Source organism: Exserohilum turcica (genome assembly GCF_000359705.1).
Source record: "Exserohilum turcica Et28A unplaced genomic scaffold SETTUscaffold_11, whole genome shotgun sequence".
Taxonomy (NCBI): domain Eukaryota; kingdom Fungi; phylum Ascomycota; class Dothideomycetes; order Pleosporales; family Pleosporaceae; genus Exserohilum; species Exserohilum turcicum.
Window position 1 is genome coordinate 1,366,402 of NW_007359926.1, and position 20,047 is coordinate 1,386,448.

General features: G+C 54.3%; 9 protein-coding genes across 9 annotated transcripts; 6 read left to right on the top strand and 3 right to left on the bottom strand.

The window, feature by feature from the left end:
* Positions 1–231: 231 nt before the first annotated feature.
* Positions 232–1,998, bottom strand: SETTUDRAFT_102623 (uncharacterized protein; the record flags this gene model as incomplete). Its single annotated transcript, XM_008024076.1, has 2 exons — positions 232–1,786; positions 1,958–1,998. The coding sequence occupies 2 exons, from the start codon at positions 1,996–1,998 to the stop codon at positions 232–234; spliced, it is 1,596 nt and encodes a 531-aa protein (XP_008022267.1).
* Positions 1,999–3,558: 1,560 nt separating this feature from the next.
* Positions 3,559–4,886, top strand: SETTUDRAFT_175461 (uncharacterized protein; the record flags this gene model as incomplete). The annotated part of the gene is made up of 4 exons (XM_008024077.1): positions 3,559–3,708; positions 3,871–4,119; positions 4,166–4,471; positions 4,521–4,886. 4 exons carry the CDS (start codon positions 3,559–3,561, stop codon positions 4,572–4,574), a joined length of 759 nt encoding a protein of 252 aa, XP_008022268.1. The 3' UTR covers positions 4,575–4,886.
* A 135-nt stretch (positions 4,887–5,021) lies between these two features.
* On the top strand, positions 5,022–5,480 carry SETTUDRAFT_25680 (uncharacterized protein; the record flags this gene model as incomplete). Its single annotated transcript, XM_008023655.1, has 1 exon — positions 5,022–5,480. One exon carries the CDS (start codon positions 5,022–5,024, stop codon positions 5,478–5,480), a length of 459 nt encoding a protein of 152 aa, XP_008021846.1.
* A 1,002-nt stretch (positions 5,481–6,482) lies between these two features.
* On the top strand, positions 6,483–7,862 carry SETTUDRAFT_25681 (uncharacterized protein; the record flags this gene model as incomplete). Its single annotated transcript, XM_008023656.1, has 4 exons — positions 6,483–6,747; positions 6,796–7,282; positions 7,333–7,638; positions 7,691–7,862. 4 exons carry the CDS (start codon positions 6,483–6,485, stop codon positions 7,860–7,862), a joined length of 1,230 nt encoding a protein of 409 aa, XP_008021847.1.
* Positions 7,863–8,009: 147 nt separating this feature from the next.
* Positions 8,010–10,482, top strand: SETTUDRAFT_159010 (uncharacterized protein; the record flags this gene model as incomplete). Its single annotated transcript, XM_008024078.1, has 4 exons — positions 8,010–8,265; positions 8,674–8,838; positions 8,955–9,503; positions 9,554–10,482. 4 exons carry the CDS (start codon positions 8,010–8,012, stop codon positions 10,480–10,482), a joined length of 1,899 nt encoding a protein of 632 aa, XP_008022269.1.
* A 281-nt stretch (positions 10,483–10,763) lies between these two features.
* Positions 10,764–11,767, top strand: SETTUDRAFT_146217 (uncharacterized protein). The gene is made up of 2 exons (XM_008024079.1): positions 10,764–10,876; positions 10,956–11,767. The coding sequence occupies exons 1-2, from the start codon at positions 10,820–10,822 to the stop codon at positions 11,748–11,750; spliced, it is 852 nt and encodes a 283-aa protein (XP_008022270.1). The 5' UTR covers positions 10,764–10,819; the 3' UTR covers positions 11,751–11,767.
* A 634-nt stretch (positions 11,768–12,401) lies between these two features.
* On the bottom strand, positions 12,402–13,276 carry SETTUDRAFT_167282 (uncharacterized protein; the record flags this gene model as incomplete). Its single annotated transcript, XM_008024080.1, has 2 exons — positions 13,036–13,276; positions 12,402–12,920 (listed from the first exon to the last, which is right to left on the bottom strand). Coding segments are annotated over exons 1-2 (454 nt in total), but the record flags the coding sequence as incomplete, so codon positions are not given.
* A 419-nt stretch (positions 13,277–13,695) lies between these two features.
* SETTUDRAFT_167283 (uncharacterized protein) lies at positions 13,696–15,863 on the bottom strand. The gene is made up of 2 exons (XM_008024081.1): positions 15,601–15,863; positions 13,696–15,497 (listed from the first exon to the last, which is right to left on the bottom strand). The coding sequence occupies exons 1-2, from the start codon at positions 15,803–15,805 to the stop codon at positions 13,870–13,872; spliced, it is 1,833 nt and encodes a 610-aa protein (XP_008022272.1). The 5' UTR covers positions 15,806–15,863; the 3' UTR covers positions 13,696–13,869.
* A 1,180-nt stretch (positions 15,864–17,043) lies between these two features.
* On the top strand, positions 17,044–18,783 carry SETTUDRAFT_182862 (glycosyltransferase family 25 protein; the record flags this gene model as incomplete). Its single annotated transcript, XM_008024082.1, has 2 exons — positions 17,044–17,411; positions 17,511–18,783. 2 exons carry the CDS (start codon positions 17,044–17,046, stop codon positions 18,475–18,477), a joined length of 1,335 nt encoding a protein of 444 aa, XP_008022273.1. The 3' UTR covers positions 18,478–18,783.
* Between the last annotated feature and the right edge of the window lie 1,264 nt (positions 18,784–20,047).

Below are 20,047 nucleotides of genomic sequence, written 5' to 3' on the forward strand. Positions count from 1 at the left end.
AGACGCCCCCGATATTCTTCTTCTTTTCTTTGGGCGAGCCGGGGGGGGGATGGAAGTGGCGAAATGCAAGTCATTGGGAGACGGCAGGCAAGCAAGTAAGCCGTAGGAGACAAAGGCAAGGGCGGCAGCAGAATTTGCTGTTCCTGTGATAGATAGATGGGCTTTTTTTTTCTCTATCTTCTTAATGTATGCGCTAGTTCTACCCCACGCAAAGGCGACTCTCGATTGTAATCAACTTGCGGCAGGCGTAAAGTTGATAAAGTCGGATGGATCGTTCATGTTGAGACCGAGATCCAGGGTGAAATTGGGAAAAGCGGTTTGCTCGGGTGCCGCCATGTCGTCTAGGCGCTCGCCCGTGTGGCCGCCGTGCGTCAGACAGCCGACACATGCGCAGCCGTCTCCGCATTGACAGGTACCCGATGCGTCTGAGCAGCCTGGCAGGGTCATTTCGTTCCAGAAGTAGGATGATGGGGAAAGTGTAGGCGTGTCCTCGTCTTTGTTGTCGCTGGGACTGTCCGCAACGGGTGAACTCATGGTTTCTTCGGTCTTCAGGGGCGGTTGGCTTTCGGTTGCCGGGGCAGGGGCTGTATAGTCAATATTGCTCAAGAATGGAGCCTGGGAAAGATTGGGTATGGCCGATATTGGTTGTTGCCAGTTTCCATGCATCGGCATGGATTGATTTTGCTCAGCTGGCATATCCATACTGCTCGGGAAGGTCATTTGTGTTGGGGTGGGTGTCGCTATGCTTTGTGAAATGGAGCCGTAATTCATTCGGTGGCCTGTTTCGGCGCCGTATCCAGCTTGATGAGGGTATGTTGGCATGTCGTAAAGAGGTGGTACCATTCCTCCAAATCCGCCAGTGCATTGGAAGTGAGCCATGACTCTGACATACTCCATCATAGTGGCATTGTTTGGATGGGCCGCGCATCCGAAGCAGCTACATGATTCACCACAGTGGCAGTTATGTTCTGGAACATGCTGACCAATGGGGGGTGTATTTATATGCGGCGACATGGGCCCATTCGCTGTAGGGCTCATCGGTACGGCGTTGCTTTGATGGTAAGCCGCTGCTGCGTGGTTGTAAATCGGGGTGCCGAGGCCAAACGGATTTGGTGTGGCTGGTATGGCCTGTGGGTGGAACATATGAAACTGTGGCATCATTCCTTGGGGTTGTGCTGGGAACTGGAACTGTTGTCCGATATGTTGAAAACCATTGGGCTGGTAATTTGAGGGTGCTTGTTTGGACGAGCCAGAACAGCAAGACTTCTTTTGTACTGGTGGCTCTGGAACTGGGTTGGTTTTGTTGCCACAACATCCTCCCGTCTGCACTGGCGAAAGCACCGGTTTCGGTTTACAACAGCTTGGAGTAGAGTCGTTTTGCGCAGGTAGCAAGCGCGGTGTTGAGCTTGCACTTGAGGGTAATGATGGGGCGTTGCTACCACTTGTCTCGGAGGGCGTTTGCGTATTCGAAGAGGCATCGGTTTCAGTGTCTAGACCGGCCCGGACAGCTTTTTCCAAGTAGAAGGGGTTGACTGCTACAGACTTGCGCCTGCCTTTTGATATTCGGCTGTTTCCGACAACGGTAGCTGTTGGCGCTTCTCGTTCGGAGGGACAGGCGCATTGCGAGGCCTTGGGGATTGTGTAGTTGATGACAACACGCTCACAACTACAAGAGCCAGTCGGGTGGGGGCAGCTGCTCAGCGGCCGACCAGGCTTTCGAACCTCAACCAGTACCCGGTCCCTATGGTCGCATTTTGATGAACGATGGCCGCGAATGCACGGGCCGCTACATGTTGTTAGTATATACACGGTAAAAGGGTCCTCAGCGGCTGTATGGTCGGACGGAGCATAATTGGGGGGTTCTGAGGGTGCGCTGCAAGCACGCAATAGGCCATGCAAGTCGGGTTGCTAAGGGGAAAGGGCAATACCGTGTAAAGACTGAGTTGCGATAACTTACCAGGCGACCTTCTTACGCTCTCCATTTACTTCGGCCCACATGATGCGGGGCTAGGTGACTCGGAAGCAGCTTGCTCAGCCTGCAGCAGGTGATTTGGAGTAGGGCCGTGGATCGGAAATCAAAGAGCAAAAGGCTGCTGGTGGATGGGGAAGAGCGAATGTCCAGGCGTCCGGTACACTGAGCACGTGGAAACGGCTACAGAGGGGCAAGGTGGCGTGTGGCGTGGGATGTGACCAAGAAGTTTGCCTAAGAGACCCCTGGCTGACTAGGGCAAATGGACAGCGGGCTCGACTGTGACGAGCTGTAACTTGCCAGATGTGAGAAAGTAGATTGGATGCCAAATCTGACCTGGCCTGTGTGACCTGTGAAGGGTCCTGCTCCAGATAGCCGGAAGGTCAACGACCCTGGAAATAGCCGAGGAGTAGCGCCAGCAACGAACAAGTGCGAGCGGTGCCTCATGCAGGAGTCGCGATTTTGAGCAGGCAAAGGACGAAGGCTGGATCGTACGCTCGGCCAACACCGGACGGGGGCGGAACAACGGGGCCAAATCTACCGAGAAAAAGCCAGCAGAATCGGTGAGAGCAGGCGCGTGTTCACAAGCATTGGCGCGGCAGAGGGTGTTTGTAGAGGGTCGACGTGCTCAGAGGCAGCGGCTGGCTGTGGCGTGGGGCGCCCAAGCCTCCAGTGGCAGAAGAAATACAGCCCTCGCTCGCTGGTGTGCTGCGCGAGTGGACAACTCGGGGGTCAGGGCGTCACGGCGCGGGAGATCTCTCGTCGGCGCTCGAAGGACTGTGGTGAAGTGGATGGATGGGAGGGTCGTTGGGCGATGGATTAGGTTTAGTGTCTTAGCGTTGAGCAAGTTTCTTACTAAGATGCCTTAGTTGCTTCACGTAGCAGATAGGGAAGGTGTGGGAAAGGCCAGCCGACGAGCGGTTCCGTCAGCTAATCGTATACTGTAAGAGGGAGGCAGCCGGAGAGTGAGGCGCGTGCAAGACGTGTGCTCAACGAGAGTGGGAGCGTGGCTGTCGGTGCCGGTCGAGGTTGCTGGCGGGGCCGTGGAAACAAAGTCGCGGCGGCGGCTGGATATGAGACTAAAACGCGGAGACGCGGAGGCAGAGGCGATACTATAGGTGTAGACTGAGCGCATTTCTGCACTGGCTTGACTGTGTCCGTGTGCGTGAGTACCGCAATGATCATGTGCGCGAGAGCGCTGGTGGCGGAAGGGATGTCCTCGAGTTGGGGGTTGCAGCGCGTGCGGACATCGTGGCGCCGGCCTGTCCGCGCTATTCCAGCAGCCCCAAACTGGCCATAGGGCTAGTGTGACACTGACTGCTGCAACAGCGCAAGCTGACAGTCAGATCTTTCCGGTGGTGCAAGGATGGTGCGATGTGTTCTGGGGTGCCCTCGCTCGGTGACGGCGACGACGACGATGGCACGCTGGCAGTCCAGAATCAGTCGAGCCTATGGATTTCTGGAAAGCTGCCCAGATAGGCAAAGCGGTGGCTGGTGCCGCACGTGCGCGTGACTGTGGCGCATGTCTTGCATTACCCGAATTTCGACCATCGGCCAAGACATCCATCTCGTCACGCATTTCCTTCGCCATGGACTCAGAGGGCGGAGACGAGGGCCTGGACCTCTTCCAAGAGCCGGCAGATTTCTACCAGCCAGAGAAACAGGCGACGTCTGCTTCGCACCAGTTGCTCTCTGGCAAAGACCTCACTGTCCGATTGGTGGGACACAACCCTTTGTGGGTAAGACTCCATTCACCTGTTGAGATTCCGGGTCAGAGTAAGAGCCTTTGCTCGCCACGGGTGGCGACACGGGAACCTCTGGGGAAATTCTCCGCTTTTCCAGCCAGCCTTACAGCTGCGGCTACCCCGCGTTGTTTCCAAAATGGTCACTGACGTATTCAGGGTCACTTTCTTTGGAATGCGGGACGAACCATCTCCACATTTCTTGAGGAACATGCAGACGAACTCGTCAAAGGCCGAACGGTACTGGAGCTCGGTGCTGGAGCGGGACTGCCCAGCCTCGTCTGCGCCCTTAACGGTGCTGCTCAAACCGTCGTCACTGACTATCCCGATGCCGAGCTGATTGAGAACCTACGCTACAACATAGAACACTGCGAGCTGCTCCCTAAGCCACCCAAAATCGTAGCTGAGGTTTGTGGCCGTGTCAGCGTCAGGGACGTCACTAATATTCTCCTAGGGTTATCTATGGGGTGCATCTACCGAGGACCTAACAAAGCATTTGGATGGCGACAATGGCTTTGATGTTCTCATACTGGCCGATCTGCTTTTCAACCACTCGGAACACACAAAACTCATCAAGACGGTGGAGCTGATGATGAAAAAGTCGCCCGCCTCTAGAACCTACGTCTTCTTTTCTCCCTATCGCCCTTGGCTGTATGAAAAGGACATGGCATTCTTTGATCTAGCCAGAGATGCGGAGTTCACCGTCACGAAGATGTTTGAAAAGGTCATGGATAAGGTCATGTTTGAAGAAGACCCGGGTGTAAGCCAGGAGAATCCTTATGGTCCACAGCATTGCTAACAACATCCAGGACGAGCTTCTTCGCCGCACTGTTTTCGCCTATGAGATGACTTGGGGCCTTTGATTCAGCCCGAATACCTCTCAGGACGAGTCTAGCGAAAATCCACAGCCCGAAACAATATATCCCAACAATATACCCATGCAAACATTATAAGCACCAAACGTACCCTCTATGGTAAAGTAAACGGGCATGACGGACATTTCAAATCTGGTCGAGGTAGTTGATGTTCTTGTGTCCGGGAGATTTTGCAGATTTTCTCTCCCCCGTCTTTCACGGGAACACTGCCTACTTACTTTCGGCTCAACACTCTTCACCGCACACATCTTCACGCAGAGGTACGCGTGAAAAACGCCTAGCCAGTATAAAAGAAAATTTTCCATCGAAGGTCTACTCTTCCCTGCCTCGATATACAACCTTGCATACTAAGCCCCCGTGCATCCAAGTCCTATATCCACATCCCCTTTCGTAAAGGTATCTGTCATTCGTCATCACGTGTGACAAGCAGCAAACATGCCCAAGCAAATATCCAAGCCGCAGCCCGTCTCTCCCCGTCGAACCATCAGCGACGACGTCGCGCTGTACCGCGCCCTGGGCCCCGAGCACACCGCAGAAGTCGATGCGCTTTGCGCCCACATCAAAGCGCGCCTGCGCACCGAGCCCGCTACTGAGCTCGACGTGCAAAGCGTCTGGACTCTGCATACCCCCGAGTGGATCAGTGCCGTGCTATATAACATTGCCAAATTTGATCTGTTGAATGTCCAGCCCACCGGCGGATACATCCACATGTTTATTCACACGGAGATGCTGCAGTACCATGGTAGGGCTGTGGCGCGCATCATGGACATGTATGAGGGGCACCAGGAAACGCTGCGTCGTGAGGCTGATGATACCCGGTTGTCCAAACGCTTTTTGGCGGCTTTGAAGCGTGTTGCCTGTGGGTTGTTCGGGATCTCAAAGAGTTCAAAGTAGGGGGGCATGGGTGCTGCTATGGGGGCGAAATGATCCTAGTGCCGTGTTTCATGCGTTTGCTGTGTCTCGGATAGGGCTCTCCTTTTCGAAACAGGTTATTAGGGGGTGTCTGGGAACTGTCTTTCACTTTCATTTATTTTGTCTTCGTGCTATTGCTTGGACGGTTGTTCTGGAACTTGGACAATCAACATATTTCTCTTGTTTTGTTCTTCCGACACTATAGTGTGACTGTGCTCTTCATCTAATTCCTGAGTTAATGACCGGCTGGCATACTTGTGTGCTGTTTTATGCCATAGCGCTCGCCGTTTGTTGACATCTGGAACAATGTCCGAGCCCGGTGATATGGCCGCCCTCGTTCCGCTATAGACAGGGCTCGGTGCAGCTGTTTTAAACGAGACTGCAAATTCCACGTGTTGTTAGGTGTCAGGGTGATTGCGGTTGACGCGTGTCGCAGGCAGTATTCGCCTCTCAGATCGTATCTCTGATATGCCAGATGAACTAGGATACTACTAAGGATGGTTTCATCGTGTAAAAGCTTAGTTCATGTAGCACTTTCTGTACGCATTTCCTAAATTTGAAAATAATGTTTAGTCATTTATTCCCCTTCAGTTACGCAGAATCGGGGATACAAAATAGATAGGGAGGGGTGTGTTACGCGTACTCTCAGCTTCGCGCATAGGCCAGGATATTCATCCCTCCATATAAGCTCCTTTGTACACAGTTACCCCTATGCCGTGGGACTTTAGAAAACAAGACGGTTCTGCATCATGTGGATAGTTCATTGAACCCTTACTACATGCGGCCCGAACCTAGGGTATCACACTATTGGCCCCGCATTCACGCAAGATGCCGGCTCAATTGCGCTATCGGTGCCCCATCACCCATTCGTTCGTGCCGTTGACGCGAGAGACCAGGTGCATCGCGACAACACCTTATCTATTATGCTGAGCCTCGTCGGCGAAACTATTCAAATGTACCAGGTATTGCATATCAAAGCTCGCTATGGCTACTGCTCAAGTGTTAAGGACCGGCCCAGCCGGCCAACCTGATATTGGTTATGCCCCTGATCTCGACAAGTATCTCGCACGCGTTGCCCACCGAAAGGCTACCGAAGAGCTCCCAAGTCAGCTTCCAGAAGGGTTTCCCCGCAAATTAAAGTCGGAGCTAGTATGGGACGGAAGCACCATTGGCGACCAGTACAATTTTGTCTACGAAGTCAACGCAGAAGAGCTTGAGGAGATTGAAGATGCGCTAAAACATTTCAAATGTATGTCATTTCGAGGGGTAAATAAACAGCATGCTGACACAATAATAGCTCTGGGGAAACCGCTTGGCTTCGTAAACCAAGACACATTCCCGCTTCCAAAGCTCCACAGCGCTCTGCGCAATATCTCCGACGAAGTCCATAACCGACGTGGCTTCAAGGTCCTTCGAGGTCTGCCGTTCGATAAACACGACCGCGAGGACAATATCATCATATACGCGGGAGTCTCTTCGCACGTCGCTCCAATCAGGGGACGCCAGGACTACCAGTACCAGGGCAAGCCAGCCGACGTTGTGCTAGCTCACATTAAAGACCTGAGTTCCGTTGTGGATGCCAACAAGATTGGAGCCCCTGCTTATACGACCGACAAGCAGGTATTCCATACCGACTCTGGCGATGTGATTGCCTTGGCATGTCTGGAGACTGCCGCCGAGGGTGGCGAAAGCAAATTGTCCAGCTCATGGACAGTGTACAATGAGCTTGCGAGAACGCGACCAGATTTGATCCGGACTCTGGCTGAACCCTGGGCCAGCGAGAAGTGCGTTGAGTGTTTGATAGCAATGAGCTTCTGCTGACTTTGGTGGATAGTTTCAGTGGCAGGGGCGACAAGTATACACTGCGACCATTGCTTCACTACCAGCCCAAGACCGAGTCTACCCCTGAGAGACTGATCATCCAGTACGCGCGGAGGACTTTCACAGGCTATTGGGGCCTGCCGAGATCCTCTGACGTGCCACCCATTACCGAAGCCCAAGCCGAAGCACTCGATGCTCTGCATTTCCTCGCCGAGAAGCACGCTGTCTCTCTTGGCTTTCGAAAAGGCGACGTGCAATATGCCAACAACTTGAGCATTTTCCACGCTCGCGACGGATTCAAGAACACTCCGGAGCAACAGTAGGTATTTCCGCATCTGTATTTGCCAAATTCCGCTCTAATGCCCCTCTAGACGTCACCTGATTCGCCTTTGGCTTCGCGATCCTGAACACGCTTGGCCTACGCCCGAGGCGCTGAAATCAAGGTGGGCAATTTATGACCACGTGAAGCCTGAGAATTCTGTGTTCCCGCTTGAGCCGACAATTCGGAGTGCCAGTGGAGGGAGAAGCAAGCCACTCGAGTAGATAGAAGTCTATAAATTGAGCCCATATACTGTAAATTTTGCAATAGGAATCGGTTCTAGTAACTGAAAGGCAATTTTCGAACTTGAGTGTACTTGTGAGCACTTGGAAAGACACACCGAGTCGTTAGCAGCTATTTGCTACTGAATCATGGCCTCGTGCTATGCTATAGCGTCCAACGAGAAGACTGTAGTCCTCGCACATCTATCTCTACATGACCACTCTCCGTCTGTCCTTGCAGGTGGCAAGAAAGCTGCAAGACTAGCGGAGCAAGCCCCAAAAAGACGTGAGCGCCGGCATCGAGCCCAAGGCCGCGTTTTATGCTTCGTTAGCATGAAGCACGTCAGTCTGCACTCTGTTGTAGCAATCCGAACCTTTAAGGAAAATACAGAGTGTGTGCCACACCGTACGCGGCAAAGCCACGGCCCGACACTATGGTCTCTCCAGGTACCCCTGTGATGTCGCCATTTTCCATGGTTTGCGTGCTCGGCTTATGGTAATGCAATAGGTTTAGAGTCGACGGTGCAGATAACGCAGCAGAGCTTGACAGGCTCGTTGTAGGATGACGTGCGATGGGCACAATATATCGCTACAGTGTAAAACATATATTCAGCGCCACTGTCGTGTGCTGATAATTACTATACGGTATCCGGGGCCTCCTCCATGCCATATTGTGGCGCGCGCGCTCGTCCAGAAGCCTAGTTTTTATATTTCGCAATGTCCGCGCTCTTCAGGAATCGCTACAGAAATGATAAAAGCGCGGATCGCCCGGTTTCGACGGTTGAGGCGGTGACGGCTACGGGCAATGTCGAAGTCACGGATGGAGACCTCAAATATATCGGCGAGCAGGGCGGCAACACTGCTGATGTTGCGTACCAAGAGGCGAGCGGAGCCCCTGTCGAGACGATTTCGCCGTTGGGATACAACGTTGGACCTATCACGATTTTGTTCTTGAACTTGTCGAAGATGGTCGGCACGGGTATGTAGTTCCGAGCGGTGAACTCTTGGTCTTTGCTAATCAATCCTAGGAATCTTCTCGACGCGTATGTTGTATATGCTTCACGCAGAATCGGATAAGCTAACAGTGGATGGTAGCCGCGGCGATTCTCAAAGGCACAGGCTCGGTTGGGCTCAGTCTGATTTTCTGGACCATTGGCTTCTTCACGTCCGTCTCTTCGCTCTCCGTTTATCTAGAATACGCAGCGTACTTTCCGTCTCGCTCGGGCTCCGAAGTCGCGTATCTCGAACAGGCATTCCCGCGGCCCAAGTGGCTTTTCCCAACCACCTTTGCAATACAATCTGTCATCTTGTCTTTTAGCTCTGGAAATGCAGTAGTCATGGCCAACTACCTGTACAAAATCGGAGACTACAACGCCAAGGCGTGGGAAACAAAGGGCCTTGCCGTCGCGTGCTACACGGCCTCGGTGTTGGTCGTCCTGTTCCACACCAGGGCATCTTACTGGATCAGCAACGCGATCGGCGCGGTCAAACTTGTAACGTTAATATTCATCAGTATCCTCGGGTTGGTGGTACTGGGTGGACACACCAAGGTCAAGGACCCTTCCGCCCGATTTAAGGATGCTTTCGACGGCAGCCCATCAGCATATGGTGTCACGAATGCCATGTACAAGATCATCTTTGCGTGCAAGTATACCACGAGGTTTAGCCGCGATACCGACTAACAGATGATGCAGATGCTGGGTATGAAAATGCATTTAATGTCGTCAACGAGGTCAAGAACCCTGTCAAGAGCATCCGAAACAATGGATTCGGTGCAGTGCTGCTCGTCGCCATTTTGTACATCCTGGCCAATGTCGCGTATTTCGCCGCGATTCCCAAGGACGAGATTCTGGCCGGGAAGACAATTGCCGCTGGTCTCCTTTTCACAAAGGTGTTTGGGGACCACGGTGCTGTTCGTGGCCTCAACTTTCTCATTGCACTCAGCTCATTTGGCAATCTCATTGCCGTCCTTCTGGGCTCTTCGCGATTGATCAGAGAATGCGGTCGACAAGGCGTGCTTCCCTGGCCACAGTTCTGGGCATCAACCAAGCCATTCGGTACGCCAATCGGACCATACTTTACCAAATGGGCCCTCACTGTTCTCGTGATCCTGGCAGTACCAGCGGGTGACGCGTTCTCGTTCATTACCGACCTTCAAGTATACCCCTCGGCCTGTTTCAATCTCCTCATGGCCGCCGGGCTCTACGTGCTACGGTACCGTCGCAATCGGCTGGGACTGCCCAAGCCAGCATTCCAGGTTTGGCACGTCGTACTCATTTTCAACATCTTGGTCCAGCTCTACCTGATCATCATGCCGTGGTATCCGCCCACTGGCGGAGCGAAAGGCGGAGATGTCAGTTTCTGGTACGGCACTTATATTGTTGTTGGGATCGGGATACTCATTATCTGCGGGCTGTACTACTGCACCTGGATCATTTGGCTGCCTAAGCTCAAAGGCTACAAGGTTCGGCAAGAGGTTCTTGATCTCGGGGATGGAGCGCAAACGCATGTGCTTGTCAAGGTGCCAAATAGCGAGGTTGGCGAATGGGATGCGCGACATGACCCGTATGGCAGAAAGGTTGATCCAAACGATCTGAGTACCGAAGGTAGTCGTAGTTTCTAGCCGGTTAGCTTTTGCGATGTCAGGTCATTGAAGAAGTACATTATGTAGCAATGAGAGCGCAGTATAAACACCTTATTACCTATATCATCTTACTTGTGTGATAATAAACTAGGAACCGCCATGTGTAGTTGACAAGAGTTTGCTGATCAATGTGATGTGTGTGTGCAAGCTGCACCCCACCCGACGCTAACGGCAATCCGCTTAACGCCGTTCAGGGAAGCTTATCCGTTGCCGAGGTATCTGTCTGACCTTCACCTCTAGCCACCACCATGGCGCCCTTGAAACCGCCATGATATTGCTGTAGCAAATCCAGCCTTTTCGTCGCCTCTCAATCACCATGGCATCCTCGTTCAAACCGCCAAAGGCAATACTCTTTGATATCGGCGGAGTAGTAGTAAGCAAACGCCCGTCTCAATCAACAACCAGCATACCTATGCGATGCACATGACTGACTTCCACACTCTTAATTCCAGGTCGTCAGCCCGTTCCAGGCAATCCTCGACTACGAAATCGAGAATAAAATCCCCATTGGCTACATCAACTTTGCGATCCAAAAAGGACCCCACGATACAGGCGCATGGCAGCTCATTGAGCGGGGCGAAGTCGAGCTCAACGACGCGTGGTTCGCCTCGTTTAAGCAGCAGCTCTCCCGGCCCGAAGTATGGTCTGAATACCTGCAGAAACAGGCGCAAAAGAAAGATGCAGACCAGGTGCTTGCGGGGCGAAACCCAGCGGTCCCCGACATCGACGCAAAGAAGCTCTTCTGGCGCATGATGAAGATGAGCCGCGCCCCAGATCCATACATGTACCCTGCGCTCCGCAAGCTCGGCGCAAGTGGCAAATTCGTGCTGGGCGCTTTCAGCAACAACGTCACGTTTCCCACGGGCATTCTCGACGACGAAGGCAATGTCTTTACAAAAGATATTATCCACGCGCCGGCGCCGAATCCCTACGCCAACGACTCGGGCGACATCACAACGTGCTTTGACATCTTCCTCGGCTCTGCGGCGGTCGGCGTGCGGAAGCCAGATCCAGAGGCGTACAAGCTGGCGGTGAGGGAAATGGATAAGATAGCGCGGGCGAGGGGTATGGGCGCGGTGACGGAGGCCGACACGCTGTTTCTAGATGATATTGGGATCAACTTGAAGTTTGCGCGGAAGACGGGGCTGCGCACGATCAAGGTGAATCTGGGGAAAACGAAGGATGCAGTGAGGGAGTTGGAGCAGGCGGTCGGCATGTCGTTGTTGGATGATAAAGCGAGGTTGTGAGAAAATCCATGATATTTGATCGCTACTTCACTCCCCCCCCCCAAAGCCATATTATAGTAGTAACCCGCGCAAAAATATCAATCCTCCACATAGACATCCAGCCGATCCATCTTCGTATACCCCATCCTCTCCAACGTCTTAATCATACGCATCACCGCCTCCATCAACGTTCGGCCTGCCTCGGGCTGCACCATGAGTATTTCACTCCCACCACTACCCCTTGTATCGGGTATCCACCCAACGAGACTTGCGCGGCAGTACTCTGATCCCAGCATCATGTTGCTGTAGCTTCCTAGTATGACGCGGGTTTCTACGCGGAAGACGGAGTGTGCGAGTGCTGTTGCGGCGGGAGTTAGTAGATGTTGTGAGGTAGATGTTGTGAGGAGAGAGGAGGAGGAGGAGGAGGAGGAGGGATGCATGGAAATGTTAACTTTTCAGAAAGCTCACTGCAGCGTCTAGGTCAGCGATGCGTTGGATATCGGTTGCGGGGTCGTAAGGCGGATTCATAATGTAGAATCGAGTGTAGGTGATAGGATGGGGACTTTTTCTTGCAGTTGAGTACTTTAGTTATATGGAATGATGGTAGGTACTTGCTTGCTCCCTTGCTTGCTAGACCAGACAAGCACATTTCAGCTCGGCATCACGCAGAAACAATGTATTTCATATGTCAAACTTCTTGACGTTTTGCATACTATCACCTCCTCGGCTAAACACAAAGCATATCGTACCGTGAATCCTTCTCACTGACTTACTCACCCTCCTCCCCACCACCCCTCTCCTTCTCCTTCACCGTCCCAGCCGCCGCCCGACTACGATGATACCCATCATTCAGCATCAACCTGCCCACCTCCATCTCCACTGTATACAGCAATTTCCCCAGTACATCTTTCCTCGACGTACCGACTTCAGGCCCAAGCTGCAGTGTGCACAGACCGCCTTTTGTAATGGTATAGAGGGAAGCGCAGAAGGCGTTTGAGGGGTTGTATGCCTGTTGTTGTTGCTGTTGTTGTTTGTTGTGGGTGTGTTTGTGCTGGGATGAAGGCGGGGCGGAGGTAGAAGCCGAGATAGAAGTAGATATGGAAATGGAAGTAGAATGAGATTTCCTAGGCGGTGGATGTCTACCCACAATACAAGAAACGGGTTTTAACGGGTACAAGATCCATGCTTGTGCTGTTTTTCGCGAGTCAAGTCAGTCAGTCAGTCAGTCAGTAACCAACGTCAGTGTGAGTAGTTCATCCTGCATGCATACAGTATCGCAAGAGAGGTAGAAATAGCAGACACATACCTTCAATCAACTCACTCAAATACCTCCACTCAACCTCGTCTTCCCCACGGATATTCAGCGGCAGTGACTCATTCGAGCGTATATTTTGATCCGAGAACGTCGATGGGAAAGAATCCATTATTATTTCCCCCTCCCCCCTTTTTTTCCACTCCTCGTCTTCGAAATTCCGTATGGAAACAATAGAGGTGTTGCAATCACGTAGAGAGAAAAGATGTTAGGCAGTATCGGGGCAAGGAAGAAGAGTGTGGATTTTGGGAAAGGGGGATGGGGTTTGGAGAATGTTTGCTGCGTCGGTGGTACGGTGAGAGGGAGAGAGCGGGGTTGCGAATGATTGTGCATGTATATGCATGGTGGGTGCAGGTGGTGTGAGGGAGAATTGCAGCAAACTTTGTGCACAAGAAAACTTGTATCACGGAGAAGAGATTTGTGGGATACAAAGAGAGACTGGTTGGTGGGAGAATCATGTGAAGAATAGGGAGACGGAATCCACCCTCATCACACACCAGTGGCTTTTTTTTTACAATGCTTCCAGACTGATTGTTGTGGAACTTGGGCATATATCGTTCGGATGGTGATGGATTGAAATTTCCCAGCCCATCCTCCACTTGCCATGCCCACCTAGTTTGAGATATTTAATGAATTCTACTCGATTCTTCACACCACCCTACGTCTTCCAAATCAAAGCACCAGGTAAAAGTACATTTTTCACCATAAAGTACAAGCCAGACATTTTAATCCCATGCAAAACGCCGGAGCCCATGCTCATGCTATGCAACATTACATTTACAGATCGACATGCTTTCATATCGTTAGCCATTCGCCAGTCATATTATACTATGCAGCCCAGTCATCCCAATCTCCCTTCTTTTTGGATGCGTCATGTTGTTGGCTGATACTCTTCTTGCCCTTGGGGACAGGATCTAAGAAACCTTCGGGTATGTCGTTCCAATTCGATGTTCCCTTGGGTGGCGCGGCTACGGTTTGTACCCGCTGGGCCTTTTGCTGGGCCTTTTGCTGATCTTTTCGCTGGTCGACAGCCTGTTCGTCGCTGGAGACTTCGTAGTCATCGTCATCTTCGGAAATGTAGTTGTATGGGTCGAGTTTTCGGCGGTCGATTGGCTGAAGCTGCACGTCGCCGTCTGCGTACATGCCGCGTTCCCTTCCTAGGATCTGATCTGCTTTGCTCGGGCTTCTCCGGCCACCAATAGGACCCCTTACAACACCATTGGAGGTGGTGAGATACTGAGTCTGGTCGCCGTGGCTAACGGCTGTCTGCCACTCGGGGCGTTTTATGGCTCGCGGGGCAGGCTGAGCGCGTTGGCCGGGCATCCATCCCTCGGGACCGCGAGTGGGGCGCCTAAATTCAGCTTCAGTAGGAGAATCGACGCCCCAACCTGCAGCGCGCTCACGCTGCTTTTGCAATTGTTCTTCCCGCAGTCTCTCCTGCCGTATGCGCTCTCGAACAGCCAACCACTTTGGGCTAGCCTCCCACGACCAGCCATCTCCTGTTGTGCTGTGTATGGGCACCATCCATTTCATGGGTGAAGGGCCAAAGACATGGCCAAGATTGCGCCGCCAGCCAAGGTCGAATGCGTTGGGGAGTTGCTCATTGTCGCGCTCGTCCAGATAGTTATCGTAACGATCCTGGTACTGCTGGCGTTCTCGGTATTCGTATGTCTGGTAGTGGGGGTGCGAGTAGCCGTTTGCATGGCCAGGAACTGGGGAGCGCGAGGTAGAGCGCGAGGGAATACCTTCTTCAGGTCGGGTGACGCCGGGCAGAGCGTTTGCGTGGATCTCGCGCAAGTGGTCGCCCATGCTCAATCGGCCATTGGCCTGGTCCTCGACATAATTGCGGTCATTGAGCTGGTGTTTCATCGTGTTTCGCAGGGGAGACAGGTAGCGTGTCTTTTCCAAACTTTCTATCGTGGTCTGGCCCTTGACTGTCAGCCACAAGTGCCACGCGGTGAATCCTGTAATCACAATGCCAATGATTCCGGACAGCACGGCGAGGAGGACGTAGTTGACGGGCATAAAGGACTCGGTGTACTGGCCGTCGCTGAGCACCTCGCTCCAGACCCACGTGGCCGACGTGGCAAAGCAGGTCCAGCAGAAGAAGCTCAGGTAGAGGAGAAAGAGCACAAAGGCCTTGTAGTTGCGGAGGCCGACGCAGGTGGCGAGCCAGGGGCAGTGGTGGTCCATTTTCAGGACGCAGCGCTTGCACGTGGAGCAGTGGTGGGAGCGGTCGGGCTTCTTTGTCTGGCACTTGTTGCAGAAGCGCAGTTCACCCGTCGAGGCCTTTACGGTGAAGGACGTGTAGTGCAGCTCTCCGCCCTCCTGCGAGGGCAGATGGCTGTAGCCGTCCTTGAGGCTCAGCGGCGAGCCGGGGTCGGTGAAGACGGCGGCTGTGTAGCTCCAGTTGAGCATGAGGTAGAGGAAGACGCCGAGAGCGGACGAGAGCTTTCCTAGCGGGGCGTGTCAGCGGGGGCAGTTGCAGGCGAGGCTGGCGTAAGACGGGCGCGACGCGGCGAGGGCGGTGCCGGGCATGCGAGCAGAAAGGAGACGCACCGGTCCAGGCATTGTGCGACGGGGCGAAGCCGATGCCGGCCTGCACCCAGACGGCCCACGAGGTGAGGCCGTAGACAAAGAAGAGGGGAAAGTAGGTGACGGCGACGCAGCAGTAGCGCTCGACCTTGCGGGCCCAGGAGCGGCGGCGCATGGTCCTCGAGGGCGAAGAGGGCGACGACGAGGAGGGCGAAGCCAGCGTGGCCATTACTCTTGGCGCAGCGGATGGCGGGGCATGTGGTGCGATGCGGGCGGGCGGCGGCGACTCGGGGGGGGCGTGGTGGGTGTTGCTGTGGCAGCGGTGGCAGCGGTGGTGGTGGTGGTGGTGATGGCGGCCGTGGAGGCGATAGCGGTGGTGGTGGTGGTGAAGGTCAGGGTGAGATGCGGAGGACGAGCAAGCCGGCTCCACGCCTAGTTTCAGGGCGCAGCGTGTCACAGACTACGGCAGGCAGCCATGGATGCCGTGAGCTAGTCGCAGCGCTGCGGGACCTGCGGAGCCGGCCAGCGTGTCGCGGGAGAGCATGTGTATTTGCGCGGGCTGGCGCGACAAGGCAATGCGCTGCGGTGTCGCGGCGGCGGCCATTGTCGTCGGAGGCGGTTGTGGCAATATAGGTCATTGTGGCAGTCGAGGCGTCGTGCAGTGAGGCGCATATAGGCTGGCTGCTGCTGCTACTGCTGCTGCTACTACTGTTAGCGCGTTCGCGGGCGAGGCCATGCACGTGCCCGCCGTCTGCCTGGCCGGTGTGTCGTATGTCGTATGTCGTAAGTATAGTATTCGCTGTACGTACTACGCCAATGTATGTAATACACACTTGCATGCACCCCGTCGCCAGTCCACCACAGCCGCCCGCCACTCCATCGTCACCATCGTCATCATCGTCATCATCTCCATCTCCGGCGGCGGCCCGTCGCCCTCAAGTACCGCGCCCGCGCCCACACGACACGACGACAAAAGAAACCGCCACGCCAGCAGGGGGCCCCTCAGCACTGCTTCACATTCACGACCCCCCAACTCCCCCAAGGCGCCTGGTGGGCCATGCCGTGCCATGGGCGTGCAAGGACACACGGCCCCCAGTGCCCGTCCACGTCTGCTGCCAAATGACGCCCATGCCGCCGGCGTGCATGGTAATCTAAAGTAGTGGTAGCCTGACACAGAGGCTACCAGAAACCGCGTCTGTGCCGCCCTCGCCCCCCGTCTAGCACCCGCATTGCGCCCGCCGTTTCGTGCGACAAGACAAGGCAACTGAGATAGGCTCCTGCCTCTGCCTCTGCCTCTGCCTCTGCCTCCAGCGACACCATCACTCACGCCCGTCACCGCGCGGTGACCCCAGCGCCTCTTCCCCATCACCCCCCTCTTCTCTCCCCTGCCTCCTCTCCTCGCGGACATGTCTAGCACCACACTCGCTTCATAACTTTGCACCCATCTCGTTACTCCACTCACCAACTATGCTTGCCTCGAGAAAGCGCCCCGCGCCGCTGCTGCTGCTCGTCCTGCTGGCCCTCGCCGCCATCTGCTACCACAGCAGAGACACACACCACATATATACCCAATGGCTGTCGTCGGTCGAGTCGCGCCCCACCAAGCTTCCAACAAACAGAACTTTAGGTTTCGGCGCCGTGGTAGTCGTCTCCAAGGAAGGTTCCTCCCGTCGACACCGCCTGATCCAGGCCGCCAACGTCACCGACTTTGACCTCACCATCCCCGCCCAGCCCGAGTGGACAGAGGGCGACATCCAGCGCTTCATCAACGGCCAGCCCGACGCCCAAAAGGGCTCTGTTCTCGGCTGGCTGGGCCATCACAACGCCCTGCGCTGGTAAGTAAGCCCCATTGCCATCAACTCCATCGCCATCGCCCACCCGCCTTGGCATGCAAGTTGCCGCCCCTTGACCTGCCTGCTGATTCGCGCCCCCAGGTTCCTGGATTCGGATCTGGAGACGGCCCTCATCCTCGAAGACGACGTCGACTGGGACATTCGCCTGCGCAGCATCCAGATCCCGCTGGCTGCAAGCGTCACCCGCCAGCTTCTTCCGCCAGCTCGCTCACGCCAGCCCCACGCTAGCCGCAACGCCAACCACTCGCAGTACTGGGGCGACCACGAAGCATGGGATGTTCTCTATCTCGGCCACTGCGGCGACTACTTTGACGTCATCGAAAAGAACGGCCCCAAGACGGATCGTCAGTCGTACAACCTGAGCACAACTCCCCATAAGCTCTACCACGACCCTACGCTTCCGCCATGGCTGGACCTGCATCCGTTTACCCAGTCTCTCTTCCGCCTCCTGGGCATGCCCGAGCGAACCCGCGTGATGCACCGTTCAAAACTACCCCTCTGCTCCTTTGGATACGCCGTAAACCGCCTCGCTGCCGAGCGCCTGCTCAACGATCTCGCCCCGCCCAAGCTCAGAAAGGGCGGCCCGCGCGCCTTTGACGTTGCCCTCCTGCACTCGTGCAACAAGGGCGAAAACACGCCCTCACCTACGCCCGACTGGCAGAAGCCCAAGAATCCCCTCGATCCCAAACAGCGAAGCAAATACCCCAGCCCTGGCCTGCGCTGCTGGACACTGAACTCGGAGCTCTTCCATCATATGCCTGGTCTCAGCGAAATCGACATGATTGGCGCCCTCGCCGGCGAGATGCACGATCTGCCTCCAGTAGACCGCGCCGCCCAAACCCAAGTCTACGATCGAAACGAAACCACCAACATTGACTGTGGATTCTGGAGTGGCGCCTTTGCTTTTGACGAAGACGACAAGGACCGCCTCCACTATCTGCAGCAAAAGGTTGGGCGAGAAGGTGTTTGTCTCAAAGACCGAGAACATCGAAATATCTACTATGCTCCACAAACAGCCTTTGAACCCGTCAGAGCAACCCACCGGTAACCCACCATGTACATATTAGATTTCATCACGAGCACACTTATTGGCCCAACACGCAAAAGGACAGATGATTACGGCGTTGACAGGGGCACAAAGTCACCGGCTATGAATTGGACGGGCGTCTATGGCTTTTTTTTTTCTTCACTTATCCAAGGGCAATTTTGCATGACAGTGATTCTAGCAATCACGTTGGAACGGGGCAGATGCGTATGGCAGGTCTAACCAGCGCACCCTTGGTTTTTTTTCTTTTGTTTTCAGTTTCTCTTTGCCTCTAGGAGCCCCCCGATACCAATACCGTTTACGCAAAACCAAGCAGATACCAAGCAAAATAGATTTACTTCATGTGTTGCAATTCCATCCAAGTCCAAGTACCTCCATTCGGTGCGATAACATGGCCTGCAAATCAATCGGCACATATCCCCCATGCACGCTAAAACACATACTTGACAAAAACCCTTGTCCCACGCTTCGCCGAAATAACGCCTTTTCCAACGGCCCCCCAATCACATACCCATACCCACACCCACCCACTGACTCTTGTCGCGTACCGAAAGCCTGACTCTTGGCCATGGTCCTTGTACCCCTAATGTACATACTCCACCCAACTCGGCTTGCAGATGATGACCGGCGCACAACCCATGCGCTGCACCCCCTTATTGCCATCATTGAATCAATCGTCCGCTCACAATATCCGGTAACGTGTTTTACAAGCGAGCGCCGCGTACAAGCGAGCGCCGCACCCCACCAAACCTGCGCACCTCTATAAGCCTGTAGTTCCACCACAATATAGTTGTTTTACTGTATATTAATATAATAGATTAAGCAGTACCTAGAGTATCTTTCTTGCACGTACGCGAGTTGTGGCCAGTTTCTCTACACCTACTGCAGCGCGCCAAAGCCTGGCGGCTGACACCTGATCGCTCTCCTCCCTGACGCTCTTCATGAGCAATCTGCTGATCAGCCTCACGCTGAGCAAGTAGATCCTCTCCAGCTCCCTTTGTTAGCACTCCATGCTTCTGTATCCGCTTTCTTTTACGCTGCCTACGCTTTGTTGCTGCCTCGTTAGCCCTCTCAAGGCTGGCGATCCGATCGCGCATTAGCTCAGCCGAGAGCATTATTCTCTCTGCCCCCTTCTTAAGCTGGCTAATCGCCGCAATAATTGACGCTGGTGACGAGCTCTTATGCCGCTGGACCCGATCACGTATTAGCGTTGATTGGGCTTCAAGCTCGCGTACGTTGCTTGGGGTACGAGCCTGCCAGACGGCCTCTGCAAGAGCAGCTACTGGAGTAGGCGTACGCAGCTGTACGTCAAGCTTTGATAGAACAGTGTCTGGCTGGAAAGGAACAAGGCCTGCGCCTTGAAAGGCTGAGCAGATATTGGCTGCCGTGAAGGATCGATCGAAGGCTACCTTGAACGCTGGCAGAAACTCAAGCTTGGTGATATGGTTGATGTGGTTGCGTATCAGGCTCTCCACCTCACGGCTGTACGCGCGCTTTAATGGCGAGAAGCAGCCAACGTCAAGAGGCTGGAGTAGGTGAGATGAGTGAGGCGGCATACAGAGCGTATAGATAT

What these genes read in the sequence shown, in the direction of transcription:
- SETTUDRAFT_146217 (XM_008024079.1), top strand. Translation starts at nt 10,820, where the DNA reads ATGGCATCCTCGTTCAAACCGCCAAAGGCAATACTCTTTGATATCGGC. An exon ending in TTGATATCGGCGGAGTAGTA is followed by an intron (nt 10,877 to 10,955) that starts GTAAGCAAACGC and finishes TCTTAATTCCAG; the next exon opens with GTCGTCAGCCCGTTCCAGGC.
- SETTUDRAFT_167283 (XM_008024081.1), bottom strand. Translation starts at nt 15,805, where the DNA reads ATGGCCACGCTGGCTTCGCCCTCCTCGTCGTCGCCCTCTTCGCCCTCG. An exon ending in GTCGCACAATGCCTGGACCG is followed by an intron (nt 15,498 to 15,600) that starts GTGCGTCTCCTT and finishes ACGCCCCGCTAG; the next exon opens with GAAAGCTCTCGTCCGCTCTC.